At 42.2% G+C, this 21895-nt stretch overlaps 1 protein-coding gene across 1 annotated transcript in view; it reads right to left on the bottom strand.

Annotated features, from left to right (window-relative positions):
- LOC308068777 (rho GTPase-activating protein 7-like) overlaps window positions 1-21895 on the bottom strand; it is a 57731-nt gene that overhangs the window by 9014 nt on the left and 26822 nt on the right. The window contains exons 2-4 of the mRNA XM_080399963.1: window positions 3582-3653; window positions 2731-2812; window positions 1231-1294 (exon numbers count right to left, since the gene is read on the bottom strand). Coding sequence (XP_080256089.1) covers window positions 1231-1294; window positions 2731-2812; window positions 3582-3653 — 218 coding nt within the window. The remainder of the gene's footprint in view (window positions 1-1230; window positions 1295-2730; window positions 2813-3581; window positions 3654-21895) is intronic.

The following is a 21895-nucleotide window of genomic DNA, read 5'->3' as shown; positions in this document are numbered from 1 at the left end:
CAGTTCAAGGGCAAAGTTTGGCAACCTTTAAATTACCAAAACATGTAACAAAAAAGCAGACTTCAATTTTCTGCCTATCCAAAACCCCCAAGACCAACATACAGAAATGCAACTTAACACTTACTGAAGGTCTGCCCTGAGCTCTATTCTGTTAGTTGAAGAACACACTAACAAATTATTCCCAAGCACGCTGACAAATCCGATAAGTTTACCACAGCTAAAGATGACAGATTTGATTTGAGGATGAAAAATTCTGTTTTGCAACAAATCCAAAAGTTTTGAAAGATAATTGAATTGTACTGAATTTACATGCCCTTTTCTAAAGCCAAACAAGTCAAATACTCTTCCATGCTTCTGTGACCAAAACTCAACCATTTTCAGGTTAAAAAGTATTTGACTGTGGGACTATAGCAGCATCAATATCTGGTGCACCCTCTTGGGATACCTCGGTCTCACTGGCCGTTTGTCCCCGTTCCAAGTAAGTGCCTGGCCAGTGAACTGTTAGAGAGATGGGAACGACCCGTCTCTTCTCTGAGGACCCTCTCTTGCCCCATTCTTCCCTGATGGCAGAGTGGAAGTTTCCAAAAAACCTAGACATTTTTCCAAAAGATGGCATTATTTTCTTGCTAGTCCTGCAGTTAATCCATGGTACCTATGGTAAGAGGCTTTACAATCCTGGTGTTAACCAGCCAAGATGTGGCTATAGCAACTGGTTTAGCTACGGTACTTTTTTGCAGGAGAGGACAAAGCCAGCACAGATAAAACCTATCCAGCTTTTATTGGCTGGACATTTGACATTGGCTGACACTATCTGGATTGCCCATTTCAATTGCTTATCCTTCATTTAGTCACTAAGAATGAAATTTCGCTTTCAGGCCTTAAATAAGGTGTGAAACTACTTAGGAAAGCAATAAAAGACATGCTGAGGTGGGGCCTTGGTGCCACACTATTGGACAGTAATGTGCATCAAATTATTTCTAAAACCTGTTTCAAAACCCATCCCTAACCTACCTTATAAAGTTACAAAAATGAACCTTACGTAATTTCTATCTCCATCCCTATGTTTTTCAGTGGAAAATGCAAATGGAAGAGCTTTGCAGGATGGAAGAGAATAGAAAGAAAAGTTAATAAATTGCTAATCCTTTATATACCTATTAAAAACAGATTTCTGAAATAATAGCTAACACATTTTTAATGAGAAAATTAATAATATTTCACAAACAAACATACCCGTTTCCTCTGATGGCTTATTTCTATTTTCATTGATGCACACTTGTTCAATGTGTTCAACCGTCTAGGGTATAAGAAAAAAGATGTTTTAAATTTAAACTGTTTAATTTCTTGAAAATAAACATGCACCAAAGTAGTTGCAAACTTCTACCATGAAGCCTTCATTATTGATGTCAAAGACTGACATTCTGTTAGAGGTTCTCCATACCTTTTGCCAAAACCAGCACCAACTAACAACCCCATGATGTTCACAGTTCCAGTTCTGCCATCTTAAAATTAGAGAAGAGGACCATAATTAATCAGTTAATTAAAAATCATATAATGAGCTTTAATGATTGTGAAAATTTGTATATTGATAACTCTTAATTTTGAAAATGAGAAAGTCTGAGTGGGCTTCTTAAAAAAAATTTAAAAATGAAGACATTAATCTGTATCCTTGGAAGGACTTTATTATCTATCATTCTAATCAAAACTTGTGGAACCAATAAGGCCCCAGACTAGACAGTCACTGCTTAACTGTCAAACAAATATGCGGCATTAACAGGGAGGCACACCGATAGCCTTTCAGGAACACTCAGGACAGAAGTCATATCAAGAATCAGAATATATCCAGAGTTCTCTCTATCTGCTGTGCATTAGAGATGCATACACAAACAGCTTCTGTTGGTGCTCCTGTTACAAGCAGAATTTGAATTCAGGTGAAATAACAATACAGAAAAAGACCAAACCACTTTGCCAGAAGAGGAAATCTTCAGTCCTTTAAGAGTTAGAAATTCTTATTGCATCCCTTGGCTTGGACAAGTGGTGTGGCACGGACAGCCTGGAGTTCACCTGCTACACAATCTCATAATGAGAAAGCTTCAATAACTTCAGTAAGTAGTAAAGTAGAATGCCTCCTCACTATCCTGGCACTCTTACACAGGGAAATTCCAAAGAGCAGTGAGTTTGACTTTGCACTGATGATGCAATTTCACTTGTGTGCTATGAACAGCTGTGGCAAAACAGTAATTTCAAATCAATACCTTTGCTTCTCACTCAAAACAATAACCAGGGAAACAAAACAAAAAACATATCTCTTGTGCAGATAATTTTTGCTGTTCACCTCCTGGAACAGCTCTGGGGAAGCTCACTAGTCAGAGGAAATCCCTGAGCTCTGTAATACGCGATTCTAAAGAGCAAACTGTCATGCTATGATATGCTTGCAGGGAACTGATTATTCTCTCAGCCTGCAGACATTTCACATTACAGAAAAGACTGATTTGATGCTTAGTATAATGTCACTGAGACCTTGGCTGATGAAGACAGGCAGGGACATGCTTACTCTACTTTTGAACAACCAACTTCAGTGGTACTGAAGTATGTGCTTAAGAGATTTCCTTCAGTCGCAGCATTAGTGACTTTGTAAGTCTCTGACAAAAACTAAGGCGTGAAAAGATGAATGACAAATAACCACAAAGACTGGAGGCTCTATATTAAAGGTGATTCATAATTAATGTTTACCTGAATAATGACTCAATTGCATCTCCATCTAAAAATTCATGATCCTTCCTCACAGTTTTTACATCAATAGGAAACTGCATATCTGTAAACAAAGAAGCTGAACCTGAGATCTGGGTTATAATTGCAAAGACTTTGGATTTTCCAGCATCTTTACCATAGGTGAAATAAATCTAAATCTTTTTCTATAACTATATATTCACACAAACGTCATTGAAGTATATGAGGACAACCTCCTTAGAGCAAGTGGGAGAACATGTGTAGGTACCTACTTGCTGTTACCAGTTACAGGTAGACAAGCATTTGCTGCATTTCAAGAAAGCTGTATCTCTCCCACAAGTCACAAGCATTCCTTCTAGCTTTAACAACATGAAAATGTGCTGAAATTGCATTGTTTGACTGGCTGGCTGCTTCCGAGCATCTGTTTTAAAAACTTACAATTGCAAGATGTTTTTTCCAACATTCTTTTTCAAAACACCAATAAAACAATCTCGCTCAAGACCACAGGCTGGAGAGCCTTAGACAAATTTAGGTTGCAACCAGTGAGTCAGAAAAAAGCCCCAACACTCAAGGAAAAGAGCCTGAGAAAATCATAAGCAACTAAAAATGACAAAAGCAGAAATCTGGCTGAGTTACAGGCTAACAATAACCAGGAAAGATTTGGTTCTTCATAGGATTCTACTGAGGCCATGCTAACCTAATTAAGATGTTCCTTCTGCAAGAACACACAGAGGTTTGGATGAAGATATTACAGAATTTGGAAGTGTCTCTATCAAAAGTATCAGGTTCTGAAATATTGCTTATGTAAACAATTTACTCTAATACAGCTGCTTGACAAGACACTGGGATCATACCTTCAAATAGCTGAGCATACTGGGGGAAACCGGCAGCTCTCAGCCAGTCGCAGGCTTCTCTGGCTTCAATTTCTGCAATGAAAACATAAAATTGTACACTTTCAGCGTTCACAACAGCTGCTGCTTTCACAATAAGAGCAAGCTGATTTTATCTGGTGGATTCTCAGAGGATCTTGTATATGAATATTTTGTTAGTATAGTACTAAAAAGACAGACATTCTTGTATCCAATGCACTTATACATACATAGCTCTGAAGTAGTCATTCCAACATAGGATAGATAGCAAACATACGAGAGTCTAGATATGAACACATACTTGAGATGTCATACTTTGGTGTCCATCAACTACCCCTGAGATCTGGACAGTGAAGCATCTGTTATATGTCGAAATGAGTCACCAGAGAAGAGTCTACGATACAGATGTCTATGCCCTCGCACAGCAAAGCCCATTCATGCGTTCCAGTTCTGAGAGATGGTGATAAGACACAAACAGATCCTATAAATAAACTTAAAATGCTATCACAACATTAGTAACACTGGACACAGCCTAGGCATTCCCAGAACAAGAGTTCTCAGGAGTACCTGTTGCTAGGGTCTATCAATATTTATTTCCTTGCCAACTACACTGCAACTTGGCAGTCACTTCAGCACAGCAGATGTCAAGAATTAACTGCTCATTTTGTGACAACCCATAAAGCCCTATGGCCAGTACTGTAACATTCCCACAGGAGCAGAATATAACCACACAGAATCACAGGACACTCACCAGATTCCTCAAAAACATAAACATGTTTAGCATAAGGACGTGCCAGCAGGGTCTAAACTCTGCAAATACTAGAAATTACTGGGTCTATTGAAGAGGAGATGATTCCCATACTACAGTTTTTGAATGCCTGTGTGTACTCCAGAACACATAACAGACAACAACTAAAAGGCAGACTCCTTTGAAATAAGCATTTTAAAACTACTTTAAAATCAAGCATGCTCAGTAGAGAAAAATGTTTTCAAAGCACCTTAAAATGTAACATGCTAGGCTAGAGAAACAGACCTGCTTCTTAAAACTATTTTATTTACACGTACACTCAAAGATTAGGATTCCAAGGCACTTCACATACATACCTATTCAAATTCACTGCTTGCTTTGCTCTAACCTCTCAGTTGTAAATCATCTGTGCAACAGACTGAAGAAACAACAGACCTTACAGAACTGCCATGATTTTATTATTCTACTTCTAAACTTTAAATTATTTCCATTATCACTTGATTAATTTGGACAATGCCATCCATAACAAAAGCTTTCCTACACAAAACTCCATGGCTTTTTCCATCTGAGAATAAAGCGATACCACAGGATAATAAGGATATTTCTACATAAAACAGATGCATGACTTCTCCTTTTTTTCCCCTCCAAACTGCAGAACAGAAACTAATTTCTTCCACAATAGCCTATATACACTATGCCTACATTTATTACTATACTTTGTGCCATAATTTATCATCATTTTTATCATAACACAGCATTTACTTAATACCAAGACAGGGGACTGGCAACACAGAAGCATTGCACTCACAGAGCAAAACAGGAAAGAAAACAAGTCTGCAGAAAAGAGCCAGGAGGTTGACCAGTCTAACACTAAAGGTCTTCACAAAGACAAAGTGGTTTTCACTTAGAAAACCCCAGCAGACTCACTCAAACAGCTCAGCTGGGAGAAACTATACCTGTCCTCGTTCCAGACCTCACTTTAAACTAGTCAACTTGAGCCTGTGCACAGCTTTCCTAAGCTCGGACAGCAGAGTGACTGGGTAGGGGCTGAAGCTTCCCCACTTCCCAACATGTGAAAAGTACACCTCTGTTTTGTGAGTGAACCAAGCTGTGAATAGTGAATAGGCTAGAAAATATTTTGCAGCTAGTTATGACATTTTTGAAGATTATTACTGAAAATACAATGGCATTCTCACACTTAGAGGTGCCCTCTTCCATAGGACAAGGACACAGGGAGTTGGGGCAATTTTCTTTGCTAATATAAACCTTCAGGCCTTTTACCATACCTCTGCACAGTCACATATTCCAATGTCCCTGCTGTGTCAGGAGGCAACACGTGAAGTACTGGTAACTTCCTGGTCTGCATGTCTACAATTATTTGCCAATAGATTTGCTGAAATTATTTAATTGCTTAAGTAACTACCTAAAGGGGCCTACTGATACCTCTATATTTCAGGGATGTCTGTGCTGCCTCCTCTCAACACTACTGGAAATTGAAATCATAAAGGGATAATGGATGCCTAGGAATTTCACTCTGATGAAAGGAAATTCCCTGACCAGCCTGTATTAGTATGATAATGATCAATATGAGAGGAGGAAATAAAAAGGAAATAAGAAATAATTGCTCAAAAGGAAATAAGTGCTCTCAGTAGGGCTGCACTCAGTACTGACGTGCAAGACTGCTTTACTTTTATGGCCTGTGCAGCATGAAGGACAAGTGAAAATGCATTGGATAGTCATGGCAGAATACAGATGAGGCACCACAGCAGTGCTCTGTCAGGGACCCTGCAGAGTTGTAGAGCTCTGAATAACAGATGTAAAAGAAGAGCAATAATCATGAGTAGCATTAACGGCTAATACTAACGCACCCACCTTGGGCAGCAGCTGTTATAATGTGCAGCAGACACTTACGAATCCTGCCCTAACAGAGGTGCTAAGTAACGATCAGGGTCCTAGCAACTTGCATGATGCTTTAAGGCATGCATTTAAAAGTGGCCAAAGTTCAGTTTCCTATGTAAGATTCCTTCAGAGAAAGCAGAGACAATATTCTTGAAGACTCTTTGGGGCTAGTGAAATGACCCTCACACTATTTTTTTGGCAAGACAAATGGCATAGATGAGCCACTTGTGCAGAAGACCCAACCCTAGCTTCTGATTCTAGCTTGGCTTTGCAGCCTATCTACTCCACCTTGCCATGCAACGATGACATGCACCTTCCCAGCCAGCCTCACCAATGGGTTAGAATTTGCTTTCCTATTTCTATAGTCGCACAGTCACTACAAAGAAGTCTTCCAGGTTTACTGGCCAACTTTTAAAACAGATATACTAATAAACACAAGCTGATAGCAATTGCTTAGTTCTTCTTGACATTAGAATAACTGCTCAGACGCTTGCTGGAAAAAAGTTAGCTCTTCCTGAACAGAAACTGGAAATGGGGGAGCTTGCAGAAAGCCAGCACAGAGCAGCACCTCCAAATACTATTGCAATTGCAACACATCTGCTAGGGAGCTAGTTGCCATACAAAAGGATGACAATTTTTTAATAGATCTTTTGGGCGTTACCTGCATGACTGAAATAGCAGAGCAATTTAAACATGTCACCCACCACCTTCTCGTGAACTGATTTCATATTTTAATTAGGCAGATAAAAAAAAAAAAAAATCATTTCTTGCAAAGCTTAATATTCTACCTTAGGTTAGAGGCTGCCAGCAAAATTTCCATGCCAAGCCAGCTGTTTCCCCATGGGCTACGGGTGGTAGGTTACTACCAGATGTTTATGAGAAGTAATATGCAAGCACATGAATTGTGCCATCCTTTGGCTGTACTGTGTTACACAGGTCTGTTCTGAAGACAATTCAGTCTAGTCCCACTGAAAACAGCATCGGAAACGATGGCTGTGCCACAGCCTGCCCATCCCAAGGGCCCTCATCACACCTTGCTCCACTGCCTCCTTCCCTCCAGAGCCCCAGTACCTACACGAGCTTTGCTGACACCTCCTCTCCTTCACCCACTTGGGCTTAAGCCCTGAAAAAGTGCATTCCTGCATCTGAGCACTAGCCTGATAGCAGATTAGAGAGCAAACCCAGGCTCATCAGGTACTTTGAAAGCAGGTGCCACAACGTGTATTAAATCCCTATCAGAATGAGTACCAGTGCTAAGAGGAATAAGGAATTGCAATAAGGAAAAAGCATCCATGCTGAGATTTAGGCTTTCTCTCCAAGATGTTTTCATCACAAGCAGCAGCACCTTCCTATCAAGGGAGAGGCTGTATGTGAAACAAGCCAGTCAGTCTTACTACATGACCACAAACTCGAGCTAAAGAAGAGTGTCAAATTGTATCACAATTTTTTAAAAAAACTTGCTCTACATAAAATGGGAGAATACAAATTGCTGTTTGAAAGCACAAGTACAGCGAACCTTCTTCTCAGGATGCAACATGACTTTTCAGCTGCACAGATCCACTGCCAAAGCAGGAGTCCCGTTTCTTTCCTCTAACCGCATGTTCCTCCCCATCCTCACAGACACGGCTGAGCCTGTGTGAGCAGGCCTGGCAGCGCGACTGGCAGGAAACGATTCACTTCTTTTGGCAAGATCAGATTTGTGATGCTTTAGCTCTCTGAATTGGCTGCCACACGTTCCGATGAGCACCAGTAACGAGACAAGGGTAGTGGTGGGCACATGGAGGGAGAAGCATGGAAATGCACAGTTGCCAGCAGCCCTTAGGGCAGCTCAGCCCACTATGAAACCTTAGTCTACATGCATCATTTTTCACAGGGGTGTCTCAATGCAGCTGTCTTATTTCAAAGTAATTTTTTGCATATTTTTAAAAACCATGTTAGATACATTACTTTTACTTCTATCTTCATCCAAAATAGTTTTCCAGTTTTGACAGGTGACAGTCATATGGTGATCAGGTCTTAATTAATTAAAATGATTTGTGTTTTAAATCTGAACATCTTCCAAAACCATGCCAGTGAGCAGTTTGAGAGGTTTTCTTGCTGTTTGCCACACTGCTAAATTAGTTACTCCAGGACCGTACTTGTCCACTCTTGTGTAATACGCAAGTGCAGTGCTTGCTTACAGGAACAGATTTTCTCAATGTGCCCAGCTACAAGTCACTCACACAGCCTCTCCTGCCCATGCCATGGCGAGTACAGACAAGAGAATGGAAAAGAGGGGAGAACCGACTTGACTTTGACTACGTATTACACCAGTCTAGAAGGAAACAGAAATAAATTCAAAGAATTTTGTTCTTTCCCAATTGCTGTCATTATATAGGAAGATTTTTCTCTTTTTCCCCACGTGACAGTAGTCCTCCTACAACAGCAACAGAGCCCCCCACCTTGAAACCTGCTTGATTTGGCATGGCACAGCCAGCTGTTCCAGCACAGTGAGATGCTGCTGCCTCCTCTCGTCACTGACGACCCTGAACTATCGTCCCCCTCAGCCTCCTCCAGAACTGCAGTCAACAAGCACCAGGCATGCTTAGCAGCTGCATGTCAAACTCTGCAATGCATTTTTCCTCAGCTCTGAGCTGGCAGGTCCTTTATGCAGTGACTTAGATCCTATGATTACTGGTTTGTGCTGGCAGTGATGGAAGTGATGAAGCTTTTTCAGGGTCCATTTGAAGGCAAAATTATCAGTTTCCCATTGCATCTTTCTGGTCTGTGCATCTTCCTGGGGTTATAAAAATTTGTATTGCTTCCCTATGACTTACAGCTGCTAATAAGGTATTTCATTTTACACACACTCTGTGAAAAATGCATTTGCTGCACTAAAACTATGATTTCCTGAGGATGTTCAGAACTGCATTATACCTGTGACAGGATTTTCAAGAACTATTTTTTCTTATCGCCTCTTACTTAAAGAGAGAGTCTGGCCGTGTTGTCCACTCAGTGTCAAAGGCTCGAAAGCAATGCTTTCAAAGCAGGCTTTTTGCACTGACCAGGATAAGCACTCAGGGAACTGTAAAACTGTCAAACTCTCCAAAAGCTGAGATGGATCATAAATAAGTGGAAATGTTTATTCTGTTGTCCCTTGTGCAATGCAAAATAGCAAAGCCTAATGTTACTTTATCAACCCACTCGAGGAAGAGGAAAAAAAAACACGATTAATGCTTGGAATTTTGCCAGGATAATTTAGGCTCCATGCAGATAGTGAATATAAATGTCTGGAAAATGAAAAGGCCAGGATATTTGTCCTTTCGTTCCTACTTTACTATCATGCTGGTGTTTGGAACTGCAGCCAATTCTTCAGTTATCACAGCTGGGAACTGTAATGTATCCCAGTACTTTGTGGCAACCTTAATTGCATCTTTATCCAGCTCCTTGGCATTAGCTTCCCGAGCTAATTACCAGGACTCCCAAGCTGACATTAGGATCTTTACTCAGGTCCTTGTCATTAGCCTCCCACGTCAGTTACTGGGACCTAGACAAGTTTAAGGGCATTTTCGTTGCAGACCGCATTAACTAGCTTGACAGTATTGGCTGATCTTTTAATTGTTCCTGCGTAAGTTAGAGAGGGTAGTATCTGCTCTACGACACTTTTAAAGGGCTCAGGGGAATTCGGTATTTAACTCCCGTGGACTTGAGGAGAAATGCAAACATAACTCTCTAATTTCCAAACCCACACCTGAAAATTGTTATCCAAGTTGAGTGGGGCAAGAGACAAGGGATTTATTTCCATGCGATCTAATCCCAGATACGTTGCTTCTCCGTGCTTTGCTCCTGCTGGCTGTAGAGCAGGAAGAGATACGGCGTTTCTCTGACACACAAGCTCCATATGGCTGTTGGTTTTACAGGACCCTTGTATGTGATTGAAAAATATTTGATGCAAAATTCCTAGGAGGCACTGTAACAGAAAGGGCACTGCTTGCTTCCAACACAGCCAGTATCAATAAACCTATAGCACAGAAGCAACAAAACACAAAACAAGTGTACTGTCTGTGTAGCACTAAGCTTCCCTCAGTTCTGCAAAATGCCAGTAACACCACTGTGTGTGATGCATGTTAGGAATTATTTGACCCAACAGAGGCTGGCCAGTAAGTGATTGTATTTAAAAGAATGCTAGTTTATCAGGCTGGCTGTGGGTATGCTGTGCCAAGCCTGATTACAGCTGCTGAGCCCTGGTCAACAGAGAATCTTTTACAAACCCTGACGAAGCTTGCTGATACTCAAAGGTACACAAAGTCTGAAAAATCTACTAAGCATTACCTAAACGCATCCAACTATGAAGCAAAAGCAACAGCTAGTAGGAGAGCATAATCTGAAGCATAGACAGCCCAGGGACTATCATCATACTAATAAAGCAGCAATATCAAAGAGGAAGGGAAGGTCTCTGCAGCACCCACCTGAGCTCTCACCCAAGGATGTCATCTGCTGCAGCCCGCTGGCTGAGCCCGCTGCTGCGGGCCTCCCTGCCCAGGGATGGGACCCAGCCTGCACTGGTCTGACCCTCTCGTCCCAAAGAACAGCTGCCCCTCCTCACGGCCCAGCTCTGCCCCTCCTCACACCCTGCCCCTCCTCACGGCCCAGCCCCTGCTCACAGCCTTCTCCCTCTTCACAACCCTGCCCTTCCTCACAGCCTCCTCCCTCCTCACCTCACCGCCCTGCCCCTCCCCACGGCCCGGCCCGGCCCTGCCTGACTCGGAGGAGCTGCCCGGGCCCCTGCTCTCCCCAGCGGGCGCAGCTCCACAGCCCAGGAGCCACTGCAGGCCAAGCCAGGCTTCAGGGCCAAGTTCCATGTTTTAACGTTTTGCCAATACCGTTTTGATGGATTACTGACATTTTTACAGAACTAGCTGCTGCTCCAGGTCCTTCCTTCCTGACAAGCACCTGGCACAGGTGGTGTCTGGCCCGCACGCAGGGCGAAGGCCGACAGGCACCAGCACGGCCGCACCAGGAGAGCTGGGGCTGTGGCCCTGCGTCCCACCCCAGCTCCCTGCCGGCCCACGTTGTGTCGCAGCATGGTCCCCTGCCACAACAGTTTTCATGGACCAGATGGAACCTTTACTTTTGATTTTGCTTATATGGACTCAGTCTAGACCAAAAAATAGTTTGTGGTCTGAAAAATTCATACGCAGTTGAGCAATGAATCTGTGTGCTGAAAACATCAGCGCGCTTTGTGACCTTTGCAACCAACTCCATTCCTTCACGCTTGCAGCAGTTCATTGCCCCATGATTTTATTTTCTGCTTTTAATGATGCTGTTTCACTAGCCTATGCTAATATAGCCCCCTCCCTCCAAGCTCTAAATGGTCAATTTTGTCACATTAAATTTATTAAAATTAAAAAAAAAAATTGAGCTGATTTTTAAGCCAAGATGAGCAATACAAAATTGTTGATTTGTAATAAAAATACATGATCAGCCTTTACAACCTGAACAATCATTGTACAGGGTTATTCAACAAGGTTCAGAGTGTCATGTAGGCTGGTCTCAGAAAAACATATTAAAAGCATTAATACATTTAACATGATTTCCCTGGAAGTTAACTTCAAATCACTAATAATGTTCTATCTGCTGGACTGTTAGGCATTACAGTTCTACTGGGCAGACACAAGGGTGGGATGCCGTGTTAATTTACAGAGGTTGAAAGATAATTCAAAGTCTATGAACCACTCCAGATAACCAGATCAGGCTCTAAATTTCTGTAGGACAGCTTCTTGTCATGTATAGCCTCTTAAAGATTAGAGCTTAAAACAGCAGGAAAAAAAAAGAAGAGACTAAATGCAGTGGCTAAGCAAAATTTTCTATTTAAAACAAGAATTCTGCATGTGGCTGGTTTTTTTTCTAAATTAAGATTTAAGAAGTGAAGTAATGCATTTGTCTGTTCATTTAGTTTACCCCAATCACATTTACGATCATCATACCCTAATAAACTTGCAATTTATGGGTGTGGTTTGCTATCATTATATTTTTCTGTGCAACAACCAAATACAATATTTGCACAGGCCTGTGATTTATTTTTTGTGCAATTGGTTCCTAAACTGGCAATTTGTATGGCACAACAAAAAAGATGTTTGATATTGGCACTGAGCTACACAACACAGAAGAAATTAAGGTAGTGTGAGATATGGCATATAGCTATGACTGCCTAAGAAAATGCTTTTTGCCAGAGCCACCCGAAGCAACACAAAAAGTATACACCCTGCACTGATTAAATTCTCAGCTATGTGCTTGGATTAGGGAGACAGAATGCATAATTTAAATCGCGGGATAACATCAGTAGACTGCTTCCACGTGACAGAAATGCTCCAACTAGACCATGCAGTTTCTCTTTCCCACTCACATTCCTTTGGGCATTTGCCATGAGATGATGATGCACAGCCCTAAAATGCTCATATTCTCTCTCTTTTAGGTTACTTTAACAATAAACTGACGGCAAGCTTTCTAGTGTTGTATGGGTAACTGGTCAAGAAAAGGCCTACAGAAAATCTTATGGGGCAACTACCTCTGTATGACATAGCATTTAAGTGAAGCATTTCTGAAAGTTTTTCAGGAGGGAAGCACATTCCCCTCTCTTGATCATTTTACCCATCCTGTAGCACAATGAACCTGGGGATCCTTGCATCAGCCTCTGACTAGAGGAGGTTCAGCCCACACAGTAAGTTGACACTCTACAGAAGCTGGCCCTTAGCAGCTATATGTGAAGTAGAAATTATGGTTTTCACAAGGATGCCTGGAATAACGATGTCTCACTTTCAGAAGAGATATCTGGGTAATTTTGCAGTGTGTCAGACCCTCCACACCCAGCTGCCTGGCTGCAGACTTGTGGGGCTGCTGGTGGATCTTCCCATGCCAAAGGAAAAGATGACAAGAGACTCTATTTCCTGCTAACCTGGGCTTTCCCATTCCCAGCTCTGCAGCTCACCAAGGACCACCCAATAACATTACTAAAGCCCCAAAGCATATGCCATTCTTTGGAACTGAAGCCTGGAAAACAGGATCTTTTCCCCAAACAGTCATTAGTGCTTGATTTCCTCTTTTTTTGAAACCGCGTACCCTTGCTGAAGATTCTCCAGAGCCTTTCTGACAGGTTGCATTACTAGCTGACTAAACTTGACCAAAAAGCCCAGGCAGCCATCAGCCTACTGTAGGTCAGCACAGGTAAGGGTCCTGTCTCCAAACCAGTTACATTCCACCTTGCTCAAATACGGTGACAGACAATCCCAGAGCAGGTCATTTTAAACGACGTCAAAAACTACTGCATGAACAAAATTAATAGTTTTTATAAATGACTCTACTGCTTCTAAATCCCTCACTTATACTTAACCAAAACTGCACAAAAGGCCCAAGTTCCTGAAGTTCTCTGAGCCAGGCACTGTGCCAAGAAACGGAGTCACATCTCATGCGTTATTTTAATTCTGATGTCACCAGAATATTTCCCATGCAAATACATTTACCAGAGATCACCTCACTCCTTTCTTCCCATTGCTCCCTTTCACTGCCTCCCGCAACAGACGCTTTTTATGAATAAAAGATGAATGGAATTTCATTTCTGACTTTCTCTTAGTAAGATCCCAAAGTAATTGTTTTCCATTTGCCTTGCTGATGATCTTGAGTTAACACAGGAGATCAAGAAATCTAACTCCAGCTATAGATATAATAGTAGGCATCAAGAAAGATATTTCTATGGAAACAAGCTGTTCAGTAAAAAGCTGCATGATTAATTAAGGAGTTACACCAATTGGGAGGAAAATATGCAGAACAAAACACAGGCAATACATTAAGACAGAGTTCAAAGAGATGAATATTAAAGGCAGTGGGGAAAAACTGTCGGTTACAAAGACAAAAATTAATAAGCTCAATAGAAAAGGATTTTAAATAGGAAATCATCAGATAAAATTAAGAAAAAAACAGGTTAACAAACCCAAAACCTTCCTGACAAGGAAATCCATTGATTGAAAAGTATTTTCCCAAGGACAAAGACTGAAACTTTATCATCTATGACGCAAGGCAGATTAGACAAACTGCTTGTATGTGTATTTCAGGGAGCAAGATGTATGAGCGAAAACCTGGGTTGCATGACTATTTTTCTTCTCTTGTGACAACAGTGAGCTGAATAAAGTCTTTAACCTTGCTTAAGAAGAGGAAAATAATAGTGTTAAAAATAGATTCTTGGATACACTAAAGTGATGTTGAGGTGAAGGCAAAACATTAACCCATCATATTATACAAGTAGCATCTAGTTATCATTCTGGTCTTCGTGTCAGAAAGCATGTGTGTGAGAACAGAAGTATGAGAAAATAAACATATTCAATGGCCCCCTGGAATTAACAGCAGATTTTTCCCTAGAAAATGAAGATAAAATGGTGTGGCTCCAAGGCAGTCAAAAAGCTGTTGGATTACAGCAAACATACCCGTATGGTTGGTCCAGGCTGTAGTCATTCATGACCACTCAGACCTGATTTTTAGTCTTCACCACTGAAACCTTAAAATACGATTAAAATCTTTTAAATAGTTTTCATAGCATTTTCTCTGGCTCCCAATGAATTTTGCCTGGGCGCTTTCAGTGGGACCTTCCAGTGGAACCTGCAGCAGATAAAGCTCTCACATTTCCAAGCTCAACAGGGAAACACAGACCTGAAATCTAGAGGTAGTCTTGCTATGAATTTTGGCCCCCAACGAAGTCAGGTAATCATTAATTCTTATTTTTATGCCTTCCTTTCCAAACTCAGCCTTCACCAATTAGGTCATAGCATCCCACAATGGTAGGAAATGTACCCCTTATCCCTCCTAGAAATCCCTGCGAAATAAAAACCAGGGAGAATTCCCCTTCTAACACCAGATACCAGAACCAAGAGAATAAAACACAAACCCTTTTTTTTAAAAGGGAAAGGTGAAGCATGCTTATTATTCCTGCATCCCTTAGAAGAAATTGGTCCTTTTATATTGCTGTTTACCTGCTGCTACAATAATCACAACTACTCTATGTTTTTATGAAAGGAAATATTGTGGAATCGCTGATCCTGGAAAACAGCATGGAGTGTTGCCTTGTCCAGCAGGTGACATGACTTGGTTTGATCTTCACTCCTTTAAACCCCTATGCCCCTATTTCCATTAAAATTGTGCAATCTGCTTCTCATCGGAGCAGGTCAAATCTCAAGTTGGAACTTAGCTTTTCTCTTCTGTTGCTAAAAGTCAAGCAGTTTTTAAAGAGGAGAACACTATGCTATCATAATGAATTCCAGGGGTTTTCTCAAGGAACTTTTATGGCTAGACTAAACAAACTGAAGAATTCTTCCAGAACTAGTGAAGTTCCTAAAATGTGAGTGAGAGATTGTAGCAACAGAACATCTTGTTTCACAGATTCACCAAGAGCATTTAACTTAAAAAAGCTCAGAAGAAATGTCCCTGTAGTGGGTGCATGGGCTTCCCCGAGGAGTCTCCCCCCAGGGATGTACATTATATATCCATGCCAGACCTCCCTGCCTGGGAACAGTGCAGAGAAGACTGTAAGTGTCCAGTCCAGAGAACAGGGTCCCAGAGAAAAATCCCAGCCCTGGCCCCCAGCCAACCGAGAAAAATGAGTAGGGTAAACACTCCGGTTTTTGCATTGACTTATCTTTTTCTCCTATTTCAGGAGCCAGCCACAAAGGCCAGGGTGACACTAAAGGCAGAGCCACCAACACTTCTGAAGTCTCCGCACAGAAGCATTAACACCAGAGAGTAATGGCCAGGATGCTTGAGGAACACAGCGCCACAAAACCTGGTTTCATGAACAGCAGTTTCTGAGGAAGGACAGCACTCTATTGGTAATGCAACCTTGAAGGCTTCGTTTCAATTCTTTCTATTGAAATTCAGCCAATGTTTTGGATAAATAGAGCTGGACTGAAAGCATACTGCAAAAATTCAAATGAATGCTAACGTCTAACTGTTGAAGCTTAAAAAAATCATTTTGCATAGGTTACAGAAAAAAAGTATGGTTGTTGCTTGTAATGTCTTGCCTTTCCTATTCCCAGTGAAGTATCCTCTCTGAAAGGTTTTGCAATGTCTGCTATTAAAGTGAATTCCTAGAATTGTAAGAATACACGTGCTTGGTTTATCACACTGCAGCTAGAGGAGGCCCTGCATAGTGGAACGGACAAGCTGTGGAAAAGGTCCTAAGGAAGCTTTTACATCACACCCATTTATATTTGGACCTAAGATATTTGGGAATAGATGACTTAACTCTTCTCACATGCACCACACATGGCCCTTACATATTCACTGTCATTAATGCTTGTTTTTTATTCAAAGTAGTATTATTTCACAAATGACAAAATGCTTTTCCCAGCAAAGCAATCAGGCTGGGATCTGGCAGAGTACATTGTTGAAGCCACATGTTTCCTAGAAGGGAAGGCTAGGGGGGTTTCATGTGAGAAACAAATCCAAAAGAGCAAGCCATGGCATAGCCTTGGGGATGTGTGCCAGGTCCTGTTCAGGCACTAGTGAATAGTGTCCTGCCTTGGACAGCAGTGATCATTGACGAAGGCATTGCGTAAAATGGGAAAGTCGAACGATCTCACAGAGCAGACAGAATCTCAAGAAATATACGAAGCTCCTCTATTTGATATGCATGGGATTGTATGGAAAAGCATCTTCTTTCAACTCTCCCCACATAAGAAGCCAACAGATTGTAATTAGCTTTGATTCACAAAGCCTTGTTTCACAGCCCCTCTGCCCACTGCTAACTACCTCCTTGGATACGGCATCTGCTTCTGGCAGACAAGATCGAAGGGACGCTGACATGGAAGTGGTGACGAGTGATTTGCCAGGCACCTGGGCATGCCGGTTCTGAACACCGATGGGTAGTGCTGTGCTTCTCTGGCAGGACTGCTTCGAGAGAATGCCCCACTGCCTGTGAAAATTGATTGTGCTGGTTATGAATTTGTGTCCACCAGACACAAGCTTTTTTTTAAAAAAAAACGGAGAAGGAAATCCAGCAGCAAGTGGTCATTCCTGCCAGGTTGCCAAATTCACTTTGAGTACCTAACAGAGACACACAAGTATAAATGGTACTTAACTGAGGGGGGTGGAGGCAGATAATAAAAATATATCAGAGCTTCTAGTGAGCTAGATGGAGGTCAGCACAGCACTCATCTGCCGTTGTTCAACATTTAAATTTTACACAGAGGAAGAAGCTCAAGAAAGAAACAGCTCACCTGTGCCTGACATCTGAGATGCAGCCTATGGTCACTGATGTCCCATGTCTTCTGCAGTGATTCTGGAACCTGTCCACCCACTGGCTCTTCCCAGCCAAGAGCACTTTTTTTTCAACTTGGAGTGACTGTCAGGACAGCAGTGCATAAAAAGAACAAATTCGCCAGGACATATTCAGCTGTTTAAATAAATAAAACCAGACCGCCCGCTCTGTCTTACCAACATGCCTCCAGAATGGCTGACTTAAGCATGAACGGATGAGCCATTCTAGAAGTGACACTTCGACACTTGGGAAATAAAGCTTTGCATATAAAATAACTAACAAGAACCTCTTCCATGCCGCTGTTCCCCTCTGACACACAGACCAGGCTTGAAGGAGTAAAGTTGTTCAAAACTCCATTCCAAACGGTTCCTTTCCCAGCACAGAGGCAGCGGGAGCTGCATGCCACCAGCACTGATGCTGCGGAGGCTACATGCAGCCGCTGACCCTTTGGACGGCAGCACCGCCACTGCACCAGCCTTTGGGCTTGGCACGTAGGGAAATGATCACAGATGAAAACTGCCCAAGAAATTGCAGCGTGCCTCATCAAGCAGGTGACGTAACATGCAGACTGACAGACAGCTAAGGCTTTCCCTCTGGAGTTCAGACATTGCTGTGATATTGCTCTGAACCAAGACTGAGTTCAATAAGCTCTGTACCCAAACTCAGCATCCTCTCTCCATCACCATTCCTGAAAAACAGCTGTTTCTTGCCTGAATAGAAAAGCAGAATAGTACCTTGCACTTATTTTTCTTCCTGTCTTCTTTGTATCTTGGCTGTTGGGCAGAATGGCTGGACAGAGGAACCCTCAAAGATCCAGTGGGTGCTCATTCCAGCCACAAATCAAAGCAGCTGGACAGGTCAATTTTTTGACAATCAGTCCTAATTTTAGCAGAAAGATTTTGCACATGAAAAGACAGTTGTCTCTAACCATATGTCTTAACAGCTCAGGAAGCAGCAACAGGCAAGTGCCATACTAGATCAATGACTATCCCAAGCTTATCTGTAGTAAACCTATAGTAAACATCTGAAAATGCAGTTGCTGTTTGGAAGTAATAATAGCCAAAAGATTTCAATAAATAGCCTCAATAAATTCCGTAAGTGGATGTACCATTTCCATCTGAAAAGCAGAACAGCTTGCATCTGCACCTCAGAGAAGCTGAGACTCATTTTGGCTTTTTGCTTTAGCACTTTAAAAGAGAAGAAGAATAAAGCAACCAATGGAGGGGGGGGGGGGTGGGGGTCGGGGGGGGAGACTACAGATCAGAATCTGTAAGGCAGAGTATAAAATTACAGTAGTAACTTGTAAATCCATTTTCCAAATGTACAAAATGTGCTGTCTAGACAGGCAGCTACAGAGGATCTCCCATTGCAGCCATTATATGGATTGTGACAAGAGCCAAGAAACAGGCAATGTTCTGAATGCTTGAAAAATCATTTCCTTTGCAGTAATTCTAAAAAGTGGGAAAACCCTTGGAAAGATGACAGTGGTGCTCTAAGCATGTATCTCATTTTTACAATAGGTCTGGAATTGGTGTCAAATTGATTTAAAGGCAATATAAACCCAGATTCAAGTGTTACAGTAGGCTCAGCTTCCTTAATAGTCTATAACGTATCCCAGCAATGCCTCATAGCTTATTTTAATCTCTACATGATAATTGTTTACTGAGAGAATACACTTCACATTTGAAAGCAGCTTTTAAAACATTTTATGAATATTTTAAAGCTCATAAAATAAATATTTAATATAATTAATGAATAATGTCAAGCCTTCGCATCTATCACAGGAATCCCATTTCCCCTCTGTCCAGCGCCCACCTATCCTGACCTGAAATGCTCTATCTAATAATACTGAGACGAAACTGCTGAAAGGCCTTAATCATGGCTGGATTGCAAATTCATTCCCTTGACCTTCCTAAAGTTTAGTTTTCTAAAAACGCTGAAGGGCACCAAGCAGGGGAAATATTAAGAGAGCCTAACTAGCTCAAATGTGGGGCAGCGATGCCTGGCAGCCCCAGCACAGCCTGCCTCTCCACCGGGTGCCCGAAGGCACCCCTGCTCGCACAGAGTGCTCCCCCAGCCCCTGGGCACGCCGCAGCCCCGGGCAGCCACCTCCTGCCCAGCTGGGGACCTGTCGCAGGGCAGCCCAGCATCCTTCCAGCCAGGCTCCGGGCCAGCTGTGGCTGCTCAGTGCCACTGACCCCCCTCGCCGCAGGGCCCCACACCCACTGGGGCTTTTCAATGGGGAGCTAGTTACGCTGTGTTTTATGGATCCAGCGTGGCTCTCGTCAGAGTTTAAGTTGTGTACATAACTCGTGCTGACCTCTTCCTTCTTCACTGAAGCGCTCGTCTGAGCCAGATATCTGCCGGGCGTCACAAGGCTGCTTATTTGACGCACTATTTTTAAATAACTCACAAATATTTAAACAACATTTCTATCAGCATTACATTTAGAAGACATCCAGAAATGGCAAGAGTACCCGAGGTGGCTGGCTCAAAGCGAGCAAGCACTGCAGCATCTGAGTGGCCTGAGACCCGCGCAGCTTGTGCAGAGCCCCTGGCAAGTGTCTCCGAGGCTTCGCACCCCGGCAAAAAGTCCTTTGTGAGCCCAGCCAGGTACTCACAGTGCTGCTGGCTGAGACACCAAGCCTTGATCGCGGTTTAGTTGTGATTTGCATTTTAGGGGATAGCAAAGAACCCAGTGTTACTACCGAAGACATCAACACCCAGGTTTGGGTCTGTGATCTTTGTCAGGTCCTTCAGCCTCTCCCAGCTCCTTTCCCAGAGGAGCTGAAAGCTCCCATTCTGGTTAACAAACCTTTGCCAGCTCTAAGAAAGAACTGAAGACTAACTGAGCCAATGGTCCTATTGACAGTAGTATGAAATGAAGAAAGAAGTCCAGTTGGATTTTAATTCTAATTTAATTTAATATACAATTAAGAGACACTGCTGTATCTTCCGTAACATCTCTAATTGAGCGCAAGGTCTCCCATTCCAGGTGATGGGTGCAAAAGGCATCTGCTATCCAGATGCTACTGTAAACCAATTTTATAACCAGTTTCTGTTTTGGTAATATACCAAGGCTGGTAAAGCTTAGTTTTAAGACCCTCAAGCCTCTGGGTTGGTTATTGAACTACTTTGCTATAACAGACTTCCAAAATGCAGAAAAGCATTTCACACATTTTGAATCTGAATGAGATTGCTGTTAAGATGTTCAAAAAAGAAATTCTGACACTAAACCACCCAAACCACTAAAGCCTGTTAATAAAAGCACTTCAGATCAAAAGACCTTCATTTGCTTTAGCTCACTTCAGATTTCAGCAGGACCCAGCCCTTCCCTAAGACTGAGGTTGTGTACATTCTTGTTTCTATCCAGGTATAACACAACTCCTACCTTATTGAGCCAAACCATTTTTCTTTAGGGTGTGTAGGCGACTATAGGACATAGAGTTGACAGGTCACAACAATCTGTGTTGTCCTGAGAGAGGGCTGGCAAGAAGTATGAAGCAGACTTCAACTCTTCACGTTCCTTTTTAAGCAATGAGGCAGATAAATGTGGTAGAGTCAGCATAGTAGAAAATATATGTGCCGTTTTCCTCTGCTTGCTGTATACCCACAAAATTACCTGAACCAAATGTCATAGGCTGCTGCAGAGTTAGATTTGGGAAGTAGAAGGTACACGTTAGCTACTTAGGCAAGCTAACAAATCAGTTATGCATTCCACATGCAAAAGGCTTTAAAAGGATCAAGAAAAAAAGTACATTATTCTGTCAATAATAGGATGTCAGCACATGCAGTCACCTTCTAAGTTGTGCCCTGCAGAAGAGCTCAGTTTCTTGCTTTCTGCAAGACATCTTGGCCTAATATTTTGGATAATACAAGCCTTTTACATATTTCTCAGTAAGATCTAGATCTTTTTTGCAGAAAAGATACCATCTCTATGTCTACCACTGGCGATGAAGTAAAAGGTTTCAGGCCACCTGATTCCAAACACGCTTTCCCACACACTGCCCCTTACATACAAACTAGGAATCCAGATTTCAGCCACAGTCAGTTGTTAGATGTGCCATTTTCTGCAGGTATAAACCTGCCAAGAATGAATGGGTGGGCAAGCGTGCACTGCAGTTCATGTGTTGCTAAAAGTTTAGGGACATTTATCTTTGCCTAAAAAGCACTGCCACATATTTCAGTGACAGGAGGATTTGTCTTGTTCTCCCACATTTAAGAATAACTATTGCTGTCAGGTTCCAGCTGGACCCAGGAAACGCTGTGCAGTTCCCAGCTGTGGCATTCAGCTAGTCCTTACCTCTGATAGCACAAAGTGAGGGAGCGTCTGGGCTGATAGGACCCGATGGGTTGGTTTACGTCAATATC

The sequence above is a fragment of the Falco punctatus genome (assembly GCF_963210335.1).
Source record: "Falco punctatus genome assembly, chromosome: 8".
Classification (NCBI taxonomy): Eukaryota; Metazoa; Chordata; class Aves; order Falconiformes; family Falconidae; genus Falco; species Falco punctatus.
Note: the sequence above shows the minus strand (reverse complement) of the source record. Positions and strands in the feature narration are given on the sequence as shown.